The 12,048-nt window shown below is 64.0% G+C and overlaps 4 protein-coding genes across 4 annotated transcripts in view; all 4 read right to left on the reverse strand.

Annotated features, from left to right (window-relative positions):
- Positions 1–378: 378 nt before the first annotated feature.
- Positions 379–1,203, reverse strand: F751_0426 (NifU-like protein 2, chloroplastic; the record flags this gene model as incomplete). Its single annotated transcript, XM_011397610.1, has 4 exons — positions 379–553; positions 680–771; positions 898–982; positions 1,145–1,203. The coding sequence occupies 4 exons, from the start codon at positions 1,201–1,203 to the stop codon at positions 379–381; spliced, it is 411 nt and encodes a 136-aa protein (XP_011395912.1).
- Positions 1,204–1,929: 726 nt separating this feature from the next.
- On the reverse strand, positions 1,930–6,352 carry F751_0427 (Peroxisomal membrane protein PEX14; the record flags this gene model as incomplete). The annotated part of the gene is made up of 11 exons (XM_011397611.1): positions 1,930–2,099; positions 2,284–2,410; positions 2,474–2,590; positions 2,774–3,014; positions 3,482–3,639; positions 3,733–3,900; positions 4,065–4,304; positions 5,161–5,259; positions 5,488–5,639; positions 5,885–6,103; positions 6,196–6,352. The coding sequence occupies 11 exons, from the start codon at positions 6,350–6,352 to the stop codon at positions 1,930–1,932; spliced, it is 1,848 nt and encodes a 615-aa protein (XP_011395913.1).
- Positions 6,353–8,218: 1,866 nt separating this feature from the next.
- Positions 8,219–10,275, reverse strand: F751_0428 (Magnesium transporter MRS2-4; the record flags this gene model as incomplete). Its single annotated transcript, XM_011397612.1, has 5 exons — positions 8,219–8,293; positions 8,641–8,977; positions 9,248–9,770; positions 9,938–10,039; positions 10,146–10,275. 5 exons carry the CDS (start codon positions 10,273–10,275, stop codon positions 8,219–8,221), a joined length of 1,167 nt encoding a protein of 388 aa, XP_011395914.1.
- A 518-nt stretch (positions 10,276–10,793) lies between these two features.
- The window catches only part of F751_0429 (putative serine/threonine-protein kinase), a gene marked incomplete at both ends in the record, with an annotated part of 4,594 nt that continues 3,339 nt past the window's right edge, over positions 10,794–12,048 (reverse strand). Inside the window, 2 exons of the mRNA XM_011397613.1 lie at positions 10,794–10,932; positions 11,226–11,971. Coding sequence (XP_011395915.1) covers positions 10,794–10,932; positions 11,226–11,971 — 885 coding nt within the window. The remainder of the gene's footprint in view (positions 10,933–11,225; positions 11,972–12,048) is intronic.

The raw sequence follows: 12,048 nt of genomic DNA on the forward strand, positions 1-12,048 counted from the left end.
CGCGTCGCCGCCCTTCCCCCCCCCCCCCCCCCCCCAGCATTTTCTTGTTCCTGTGTGCAGGAGCTGCCATGTGATACTCTGGTCCTCATGATACACTGCTGTTCTTTTTCTGCAGCCCCCGGGCATGCATGCCATCCCTCCTATACCACACCTCAAATCGCTGCGTGCACTTCCCCTTGTGATAGCGAGCATGTCAGGGTCCACGGCAGGGATTGTCAGACACAGAGAGGGGCATCGCATGCTGGGGAGCAGCCAGGATGAGGTCAGGGGGGGACCATCATGGAAAGATCATGTCCCGCTGGTGCACACACAAGTGCACATGCACGCAGGGAGAGCCGCTGAGCGGGGCAGGGCCTGGGGTCCCTCGTGCCCCCTCCCTCAGTTGACGAGCTGCACCGCCGCGATGCCGGGGATGCGCTCCCGCAGCTTCTGGGTGACTGCCACTCGGACCGTCATGACCGAGGCCGCCGGGCCCGTGATCCTTACTTTGGCAATTGGGCCGTCGATCTCCACCAGGTCCAGGCCCCCGCCCCCCGTGCCGATGAGGTATGGCCTGTCAACAGGGAGGGGAGGGGGGGATACAAGGCTGCACCCACTCAAGCGAGTTGTCCTTACTTCTGGGTACAGGAAGGAACAAGGAGATGGATGACAATGCCAGGGCTGCATCCAAGCATCCCACCTGATCTCATCCAGCACGGTGTCCACATTTTCTGGCGTGAGGTCCAGACCACCCATGTCCTCGGGCTCCATCTGCTCCACATCTGAGATCTCCTGAATATCAGGAGGCCAGGAAAGAATGCTGGACACAATTGAGCCTGCAGGACAGCAAAGTTGTGCGGAGCCCATCCCCCCACACATCCGAGAGCAGCAGCCTGTGAGGTCGGTCTCATGCCATACCGGGATAGACTCCATGAGGCGCCGCTTGATCCCCATGGTCATGGTGGTCAGCGAGGAAGGGCAGGACCCGCAGGCGCCTTGCAACCTGGGGCGAGGCATGAGTGGGAAGGTGAAGACACGACGGGAGGCAAGGTCAAGTGCGGGGAGCTCCTGAGATGCGGTAGTACTTCACTGCTGCAAGGCAATGCAGGGCGGCTATGACACAGGGCCCCTGGCCCTCCAGTGGGAGGCACATGTGCTTCCTGACCTGAGGTAGACCACGGGTCCATCGATCTCTACGAACTCCACGTTGCCGCCATCAGCCATGAGGTATGGCCGGATCTCGTCCAGGACCTTCTCCACATTGGCCTCTGTCAACTCCAGGGCCTGGTCAGACGCTGCTGCCACCGCATTTAATCGCACTGCTCGGGCACAGGAGAATTACGCGTGAGTTTGAGCACGGAGGGTACGCACGGAGGTGATTCGGCCGGCGCATGTGCCGTTGGATGACGCGCACCTCGCCGGGGTTGACGCGAAGCCAAGATGGAGCGCCGGGCCTTCCTCTGCTTAGGGGCTACTCTCGAGGGACCGAAGAAGGCACCATGTGCCTGAAGAGAAGCGCTGCTGGGTCCGTACGATGTGCTGGTCGGGCAAATGCGCCCGCTCGCCACAAGTGAAAATGTGAGGGGCATTGTATTGAGCCTCTTTCGGAAGCTCGGTGCGCTCCTTTTCCTTGAGCGACTTCGAAACTGGTTTCAATAAGACCCAAGTAGAGGTTTAGACTTCGGGACTGTCTGATAGCTTGTCTATCTCTATTTATTATCGGTGGGGAAGCGACAGATTTGCGCGCGCGCATTCCCTGGATCGGTTCTGTCGTCATTAATGGAATTCATCACCCAGGGCGTATTCTTTGGCTCTGTGAATACTGTTGTGCCTTGATGCCACGTATACGAACGTCAAGGCTGTCAACAGCGGTAGACATTGTAAGCCAATCCCGATTAATAGGTTCAAGAGGGTGACGCTACTCAGGTATCGGCCCATTGGTGAGCTCGCTCACAAGCTGATGCTGGGCTGAGGCATGGGAGGTGGTTGCCAGCCTCGAATGTCGGAGGTGTCCGGGCTGTCTCGAACAACAGCCGCGTACGACGGTGCCTTGGGCTCCACGCTGCGCGCGGAGGGAGAGGCGGTGCTGCCGCTCCCCAGCCGCCCGGCGATGACGCCGCCTTGGTGCGAGGAGGGCAGGGACGCTGTTGAAACAGAGGAGGGGAGCGGGAAGGTTGTGAAGAGTCCATAAAGGGAGGGGGCTCTGAGTCGCGCACATGTTGCGCCCGCCAGACACCATGCCCACCCCGCCCTGGCGCCCAGGCAATGACTGACCTCCATGCACGATTGCCCCCTGATCCTCACCGGCCTCGTAGATGGAGGTGGCGGCAGCCCTGCTCCGGCCGGGCGACTGCTCGGAGCTGGGGCGGCCGGTGCTGCTGGAGGTGGACGGTGGGCCGCGGGGCGGCGGCGTGTCGGCCGTCTCGCCGTCCTGAGCGGCCGCCTCGCCCCTCGGGGCCCGCGCCTCGCCGGCCCCCTGCCGCGGCTCGCTCACCGCGCTGGAGGCGGGGGAGGGCCCCTCCACGCTCCTCTCCCACGGCTTGCGCCGCGGTGCCAGGCGGGGGCTGGGCACGCTCTGGGTCGGGTTGGGCGCCTTGTCGTTGATGTCCGTCTGTGGAGAGCGAGGGCCCAGGTGGTGGGAAGGGCGGGGTTGGACCAGCTGCAATGCGGCAGTGAGGGCTGTCGCAGCAGTAGTCTACACAGTGGACCCCCCTATCCCTTCTCTCCTTGTGCCACCACCTGCACCCACGTGCAACTATCCTCCCCCCCCCCCACACACACAAAATCCTCTCACCCTGATGCCCGGCGGCTTCTGACCCTTTTCCAACATCTCCAGGACCTCCATGTAGGAGGCGGGGTGGGCAGGCCCTGAGAGGGCCGGGGCGGCAGGCGTCGGCGACTCGTCGGCGGGGCGGAAGGGCGTCGCCAGAGCCTCCTCGGCCGCGGAGGCGGGGTGCGGGGTCGGCTTCACGGCGGCGACGCCAGCCGCGTTCGCGGCCGCCTCAGCGCCAGGCATGTGCGCGGCGCCCGGCCCGCTACCCTCTGCGGGTGTGGGGGGGTGGATGGCGCACCTCAGCAAGTTGCGCAGAAACCCCGGCCCCTGTCTGAGGCCCCTGTCCGAGAGCCCGACGCCCAGTTTGCCGAGATCGGTGGAGTGCAGAGCGATTACAGGACACCGCAACACCTCAAGATACTGCGCAGGCAAGGCGATCGACATAAACTGCCAGGCACCAGGCCATGCAGCGGATCCTCTCTCACGTACCGACCCCATTGGCCAGCAGCTGCTTGATGGATGCCAGCTCCCGGCCGACGTCCACGCTGGGCGCCGGCGGCGCTGCCGCGGGCCGCTGCCTGCAGTAGAGAGGGTGGGAGGATTGGGGGGACTCGGCACGCTGCAGCGGTTTCGAACGGGGGCACTTGCGGGGGAATGGCGCCGGTGCATCGGGAGGCAAAACCCTCACGACACCCCCCGACCCACCCTGGGAAAAACCACCGCGCTCACTCTCGGATGGTGCCGGCCAGAGTGCGCAGTTCAGCCCTCAGGTCGGCCAAGCTGAGCGAATCCTGGGCGGCGCGCTTGGACTCTGCAACGCTCGCCTCCAGGCTCACGGTCAACTTCTGCAGCAGCTCCACCGTGTTCCGCAGCTCGGAGGTCTGGGCCTGCAGGGAGAGGGCAGGGCAGGGATGCCCCATGAGCTGAGCAGGCTGGGATGCGGATTGTTGGAACAGCAAAGCACCCTGCTGCCAGCTCACCTGGATGGCCTCGGCCAGGGCGTTGGACTCTTTCTCCTGCAGGGCCTTGGCCTCTGCCATCTCGCCCTGGCTCGCCTTCCACTTGGTCACTGCATCCGCCACGTAGGGCCACACCACGACCTTGAGGGCGTAGACGCCCGCGGCGACAAAGGCCGCGCCCAGCATGGCCTGTCGGAGTTGGGGGTGGTGGATGTTTTGGGCAACGACAATGTATGAGGTGGGCATCCCCTCCAAACAACAGCGGCCCAGTGAAACAACAGGGGCCTAGAGCAGTTCTTCGAGCATGATGATTCCTCCCATGTCCCCTACCAAGACCGTCTCCTCATGCTCACCTGTCCCCATCGCACAGGTTGGGGCTGCGCAGGCACCAGCTGCTGCTGCTGCACGGGGACGTACCCAGCCGGCGTCACGGTCCCCGCTGGCACGGCCACCACAGAGTGTGGAGATGGGGCAGGTACATAGGCCGCAGCAGGGGCTTCCGGGACCCGCCTGAATGCCTCCTCAATCTCCGCGTCGGTCAGGCCCTTGCGCTGCAGGAACTGCCGCTTCTGCTCCACAGCCGACGAGCGGACCTGGAATGGCCGATGGGACGGAGTGAGGTCCGGACCTGTGCAAGGTACAGTCCTCCAAGGAGCGGTCCCAGGTCGGGCAAGGGCCAAGTCCACGCAAGTGAAGGCCCTACCTTGGGGTGGGAGAGGAAGGAAACAGCATTCTGCAGCTGATCTTCTCTCAGCGACACGGTTGCTGTGGGAGGTGCTTCGAAGGCAGCCTCCGGGGAGGCAGTGGGACTGTCGGAGTTCGTGTCCCCCATCCTATAACCAGGTCACAGTGACGGAGCTACCATGCCAACGCCAGTTGTATGGAGTCGGAAAAATTGGCTGGTGTTATATAAGTGGTGAGATCGCTTACTTGCCGGCGTGAAGTATTCCGCGAAAGGACCCTATTGCTTAATTGATGAGTAGACCGAGGCGTCCTTTCTTCCACCCAGCTGTGTGGAGTGTGTACCCGACTATCAAACAATGGTGCTGAAAAACGCATGTAACGCACCCGTCAAGCGTGAGACCCAGCAAAATCAATGAGCTGCGGGCTGCAACATGGATGTATTTCGGTGCTGGAACGAATCCATCGCTAGCGCAATCTGAGATCCGCGCCTGAGGCGGTCAACTGATCCGGAGTGGGGCGCCGATCGGATCCTCTGAATGGCATTGTAGTGCACAGGTGATATGTATGTCAGGAAAATTTCTTGCTGCAAGCAGGGCAGGGAGGAGGTTGGAAATGTTTGCTATCAGTTCAACTGTTACTTGCTGTCAGTTCATGGCCCTGCATCCTGGCCTCAGCGCAGGAGCTCGGGGCAGCCACCCCTACCCAAACCAGTCCTGCACGATTGCCTGTCCACGCATCTGTCCTGCCCACCCACATGCGCCTCACCGTCTTCCCCTGCCTGTAGTCGGTTGGGATGTACCGTACCATCTGAGTTGCGCCGATGACCACCGAGATGGTGATGCAGAGGGCGTTGCTGATGGCCCTCTGCATGACGAGGGGTGGCGGTTCGGAATGTTTGGCACAAGAGTTTCACACCCACCTGGACACGGCAGCACTGTCATGAGGTGGAACACCAGAAAACATGTGCTTAGCCGGAGTAATGAGGCAGGCTTCCTCCTCCTGGCGCCCTCAAGGTCAGGGCAGACTCGGGTTTCCCCCCACTACATGTCTCGAGCCACCCAAGGCTCCTTCCCCCCCCCCTTTCCCACGCACCAGGGTCAGTTCGTCGCCCCAGACGCCAGACTCGCTCATTGATGCCAGGTAGGCGTCAAAATCGGAGCCCAGGAAAGCACGGAACTCGTCGGGGCAGCGTCGCATGTGCATGATCGCCGCCCGCCGGACCCGCATGTGCTGCTCTTGGGAGCCTGTGGCGAATGTGAGGCATGGGAAGTAAGGGACCTGGTGAGGCTGTCCTTCCTGCACACCTCGAGCCTTCCTGCAGTGAGGCGTTCTGTTGGGTGTGCACCCTGCAGGGCGCCTGTGGCCGGCGGCTGGGTTACAGTACCCAAGCTCACATGCAGGCGATGATGCATGGCAGGGCCATGCACAGAACCAAGGGACGCCCCCGCCGCCCCGCTGCTGTGCCTCCGCGTAGCTCCCCTGCACCCACCGTAGACCGAGTGAGCCACGGAGCGAAACTGGCAGTTGCCGTCCCCCTCCATTATGTGCAGGTCCAGGCTGAGCTTCCTCAGCCGCGCCCGCAGCGTGTCCTCCGCCAGGAGCAGGCCAGTCTCCCACACCGCCCGCTTGCCCGCCGCCTCCTGCTCTGACTTGAGGGCACTGTCCAGGTCCCACCGGCTGGCAGTCCAGTCCATCTGCTCACGAACCTCTGCGGGGTGGCGACATGGAGAGGGAGGACATGGTCATGAGTTGATAATGGACAGATGGAATGGACTGCGGCCCCCCACCAGCACGGAGAACCTTGGGCATGAGCCGAGAAGTCCATGCTGCGCAGGCGGGCCGTGTGCGGCATGAACTCCTTTTGGGGCTCCGATGACTCCACGGCGCTGACATTCACGCGGGCATTCGAGAGTTGCCGGACCGTCACGACGGGCTCGCCCTCCAGCTGACAGCTCATCAGCCGGGCTAACTGACCGGCGTAATCCTCATCGTCGGCTGTTTGTTTCGATTCAGGGTCAGCATTCCTGCTGCGGGAGGAGGTGAAGCAGCCACACAAGCCCATGGCGCATGGTCTACCCGACTACACGGCCTACTCGATGGGGCCAGTGCTCACTCTCAACATTATCTCCCATGCGAAATGATCGAGATTGAAGATTGGACGTGGCAGTCCAGGAAATCCTTCAATCAGCCTGAGTCGTGAGCTCAAGTCAATTCGTATTGACATGGAGGGGGGGGGGGGGGGGGGAGGAGGGGCCGGGACCCCACCGATACAGACTTTCACACTCAAAATGGGAAGTACAGGGGGCTGTCTGATCCTGAGCACTCAACAGGGGTGACTGGCATTTGCGCCTCTGATATGGAGGAAAGGGGACTGGGTGCTTGGGGGATCCATTTTCGGCAGGCTATCCCTACACAGCCTTCAGGCCGTGCGAAGGGAGGACAAATACCAGAGAGGAATGGAAAATCTTCATGTGGGAGTTGGGGAAATGATGGAAGATAGAGAGTCAAAAGGTCAGACCTCTCGGGAAGGTGCCGCCATGGGATGTCACGGCACTCCCCGGTGGGTCTGAAGCAAGGCGCCTCTGTCTGTGGAGCTAAGCACTGTTCTCGCTGGGAGCATTGTGCAGATCCCTGTTTCCGCCAAGCACGGTCGTGGACTCTGCAGCCAATGGAATCACAGAGAATGGGTGAGGCACCTTGTCGTCGATTTGTGTGGAGAAGGCCAAACCATTGTTGACTGTGCAATGGAGAAGGCCAACTGTCATTGCCTGTACAATATGTAGCTGGTCCTGAATCATATCTCTGAACCTACCCTTAGTAGAATGGGCGAAGCTGGAGTTGGTTTTGTTGGAAGTGGAGGAGCTCTTCGGCGCCTGACGCAAGCTGTTAGGGAAGTGGGAAAGGAGAGTATCATTCTCGAGAATTGCAGGGCGAGGGCTTCTCTTCGACAACCTGCAGGCCCAAGGGGGTCTTACGTCGCAGCCCCTGCCGTGATCTCCTCAAACTCCATCCATCACACAACGTCGATGCAGCAGATATGAGGGGAGCTGCTCGAAGATGCGTCAAACAGGAAACCCCCACTCGGCATACTCCCAACCTACCGTCGGAACAGATCCCTGGCGTTCTCGCTGGCAGTGCGCGCATCCGCTGGCACATATGCTGCCTTGGGCCCCTTTGCAGGGTTGTATTTGATGGTGCTGGCGGCACCCTCGGAGGCTGAAGCGAAGGCCCGGCCAACGGCCCCGACAGCGACCGTCAGCTGCTTCATCGCCAGTGCTTGCTGCATGGTTACGATATTGGTCAAAGTGTGCAAGAAGTGCAATGCAATAATATTTGGTGGCGATGCCGCTTCCGAACGATTGATTTATACCTTCCAAAGACCCACGCGCTCCCGGACGCTTCCTCGACCCAGGTCCTGTGGCCGCGGCTCCTCTCCCATCGTGAGCCACGTCGAAGTGGGGGGACCGACCCCCGGAAGCAGACCTCGCAACTACCTCGTGCTTGATACCCCTATAGATACAGGATCAGATGCAGGAATCGGATTCTTCCAGAATAGGATCCACCATCCGTGGCTCATAAACGCGGTCTGCTACGAGGGGGGGCCAGGCAGTGCCCCAGGGTCGTGGCCTGGCGTGCCTGCCCGCACCAGCCTTGCTTGTGGGTGAGATCTGTGATTCCTTGGCCTTCACGGCATGGAAAAATAACGTCGGTTGAGTTGTATTGCTGTGTCCATGGTGGTGAGGAGGTGTATGGCATCATGCAACCTGGGCGGTTGGCGCACACACCGGCAAATGTGGCAGTGTCCATGCATAGCTGCGGCCAATCACAGCGCGAAGCACGGTTGGCTGCGCCGTGCCTCGCTGCGATACTCCTCTCCCGCCACCTCGGGGTCCAGCTGCTGTGGCATCGGCCCTCCCCGCCGAGGCGCAGCATCCGTTGGGGAAAGGTGGTGAAGCCCTGACCGGAGGGGGATCTCGGTCGGTGTATCTGATGAGGGACACAGCCAGAATGCCTGCTGGCAGTGCAGCACCGCCGTCCGGGATCCCCTGCTGCCGGTACGACCACACCGCGCCGTGCCCCTTGCCCCCTCGCGATCCCGGGGCGGCGGCACGCGTCCCTCCCACACCACACACACACACCGCCTCAGGCCGGCCTGAGGGGCGGCGCGCCCGCGCCGCCCTCCGCCCCCGCCAGTCCGAAGCTGGGGAGGAAGAGGAGGCCGTTGCGGCGCGCGTAGCGTCCCACCAATGCGGTGAGCAGGGCGCCCGCCCCGGCGCCGAGCGCCACGATGCCCCAGAGGGAGTAGGGCTGCAGCGGCTCCAGGCCCGAGGTCAGGTTCATGCCGAAAATGGAGGTGAGGGCCATGTGGCACTCGAAGGCCATGAGCAGGAGGTCGATGGCCAGGCCCAGCGACACCAGCTGGTTGCGCCGCGCGTCCAGGTCCAGATTGACCAGGTGCTCCGGTGGCGGCGATGCGCTCCTGCAGCAGGGCCAGGGCGGGAGAGCGAGGGCGTCCACTTGCAGCCAGTAGGCCTCCACCAGATCCTCGCACTCCTCCATCTCCCCCGGGTCGGGCGCCTCGCTCGGTGGCGCCGCCGGCGGCGCGGGCCAGGCCCCGCCGCCGCCGCCACCGCCCGCCGACCCCGCTGCGCCCGACCAGGCGGGGCCCAGCGCGGAGGGCGCGGCGGGGGCGGAGCCGGAATAGTGGCGGGCGAGGGAGGGGGCCGATGCCCCGCCCCGCCCGGCCTCTGGCGACCCGCCCTGCCAGCCGGCGCCGGCCGCGCCGGCCGCGCCGGCGGCCTCCTCAGCCTCCTCGGCGCGAGCGCGCGCGGCGTCGGCGGCGGTCAGGCACAGCCCCGCCATCAGCTCCTCCTCGTCCAGCAGCTCCTCCAGGATCTCCTTCATACGCGAGACGCGGGCCAGGCCGCGGACCAGCCTCGTGCGCGACTCGTACAGCTCCTCCAGGTCGGAGCGCAGCACGCCGCGCCGGATGCGGTCCAGCACGGGGCGCACGCCGCGCTCCAGCGCGCCCACCTCCCGCTCCAGAACGCGCACCAGGCAGAGCAGCGCGCCTTCCAGCGCGCGCAGCTCGTAGGGCAGGGTCGCGCCGCCGCGGATCTCCTCCAGCGTGGCCACGCTGAAGGACGCGCCCAGCCCGCCCTCCGCCCCGTCCCCAGACCCGGGCCAGGCGCGCATGGCGATGTGCGCCGCCAGCTGCTGGACCAGGGGGTTGGCCAGGTCCGCGGGGCAGCGCGCGGTGAGGTCGCCGGGGGCGGGCACGCTGAGCACCAGCGCTTTTTCGCGCCCGATTATCAGCTTCAGGCCTTCCAGGTTCAGCACGATGGCCTGGCGCCGCACCAGGATGGCCGGCGGGTCTGTGCATTGGTAGGCGTGGGAGGAGGGTAAGGGATGCGTTGCTCTGGATGAGGGTGGTGGTGGTGTGGGAAGGTCGCGCGTGGAGCGGGAGGAGGGGTCATGCATGCTGGGACTCTGAACCCGTCGACCAAGACCGGATGAAAGGCCAACCAACTCGGAAACATACATGGCAGGGCGACCTGGGGCTCCAGTGCCCGGATGTCGCGATGCCGGAGGGCCATGTCGGTGATCAGGGCCTGCTTACGCAGGGTGGTGTAGCTCAGATGCCCTGGGGAGGGGGGGAGGGGGGATGTGCAGATCCATCGGTGGGAACACTGGTGGTCGGCACACTTGCTCAACTTCGAATCACTCCAAGGCCGCTGCTCCAGACTCACCCTCCTCGTCGATGAGTATCACAGGCTTGGTCTTGGACGGTGGAGGAATGCCCCCCTGCGTGGAGCTGAGCCCCCTGCGCACGGAGCCCTCCCCTGCCCGACCCCGCAGCATCAGCGGGGCCGACTCCATTCAGGGAGGGGAGGGCCGCAGCCCTGTATGGAAGAGCGTGAAGGCTGTGGTTACCGAAGACGCCGCATGGGTCACTCGACTGGAAACGACTGGTGCTGGGAATGCGGCAGACTCATGCGAGGGGGGGGCCCTCATAGCGTTCGTGCCGGCCGCCACCTCCCCGACACCATGCCGGACCAAATCTGGTGGTCCTGGACATGCAGCGGCAGTCCCAGCTTTTCCCCGCAAAGCTTCCAACGGATCTGCCTCGTCCCGTCCATTTCTTCCACCCAATCACAGCAGTGCATGGGATGACATGCGATGTCAGCCCTACCAGGGAGGGCAGCGTAGTGGGAGTAGACGTAGCGAAGTGCAGCGTTCTTGCTGCATTACTGAGATTAATTATTGGAACACAGAAGCAAAGCCCGGTACTTTGGTGTGGATGAGATTCTATCTCCTAGGGGGGAAGAAGAAAACCTGATACGAGATGAAAAACACCTGGACGGCCATGCGAGCAGGATGGCCTTTGCTGATCGGCCTCACGGCGGGTCACCAGCGGGCTCTGCATATGCAACCAGTCTCTCCAGCAGCTCGGAGGCTGTGGGTCGGGCGGCCGGATCTGACCGCCAGCAGGCCTTTATCAGTTCTGCAATGTCCAACGGACACTCCTCCGGCACTCTGCAGTGGTTTGGGGAAGGGTGCTGACTTTTCTGGGCAGAGCGCTGTGGTGATTCACCATTGGCGTGCCAGCCATTTGGACGGGTCGCAGAGGTGGGTGCCCATGCACTAGCTAGCTCGCGGCACTTCAAACCCATGCTTGAATGCCGGATCTTCCCGTGTAGTCTTGCAGCAAGGCCTTGGGCCTCCTGCCCCACCATCACTCAGGCACCTCCCCCCGAGCCCAGTCCCGTCCACCCCCCACCCACTCCCTTACCCCCCCCCGGACCCCTCAGAAAAAACTCAGCTTCCACCTGACTTCGCGCATCTCATTGCGGATGGGCACGCTCCCCGTCACGATCTCCCACAGCAGCACGCCGTAGGAGTAGATGTCTGACTGCACGGTGCAGCGCTGGCCCAGGATGGTCTCCGGCGCGGCGTGGGACCAGGTGCCCACGTGCAGCTCGGAGGAGAGGAAGGATCGGGCGAAGGGCAGCATGCGCGCCTGGCCCACATCCCCCAGCTTGGCCCGGCCCCGCTCCGTGAGCAGCGTGTTGCGGCTCTTCAGGTCGAAGTGGATGATGCGGCGTGAGTGCAGGTAGGCCAGCCCGGCGGCGACGTCGTGCGCCACGCGTGCGCCGCCGTCATACCAGCGCATGCGCCCGGCGCGCAGCGCGGAGTACAGGTCCCCTCCCTGCACCAGCTCGGTGACGACGAGCAGCGAGCCGCGTGGGACGGGGGGCTCGCGCCCCGTGCCGGCAGCGGCCGCCAGCGCCGTGGGGAGCACCACGCCCTGGAAGTTGACCACGTAGCGTGAGCGGCAGGAGCGCAGGACCGCGGCCTCGCGCCGGACCACGTCCAACGGCACGTGGTTCCCGCCCTCTGCGTCGGGCAGCACCGACAGACATTTGACGGCCACCGCCTCGCCGCTGCCGAGCGCCGCGCGGTAGACGGTGGAGAAGGTGCCGGAGCCGAGGAAGGGCGGGCGCCCCGTGGCCGGGTCCACCACCCACACCAGCTCCTGGGTGGACAGCAGGAAGTCGGCGTCGTGCGCCGCGTCCTCGTCCCCGTCGGGGTCCCAGTGCCCGCGCCGGCGGCCGCGTCGACCGACGCGGACCCCGGCGCCGCGGGGCCGGG

Source organism: Auxenochlorella protothecoides, assembly GCF_000733215.1.
Source record: "Auxenochlorella protothecoides strain 0710 unplaced genomic scaffold scaffold106, whole genome shotgun sequence".
NCBI classification, from domain to species: Eukaryota; Viridiplantae; Chlorophyta; class Trebouxiophyceae; order Chlorellales; family Chlorellaceae; genus Auxenochlorella; species Auxenochlorella protothecoides.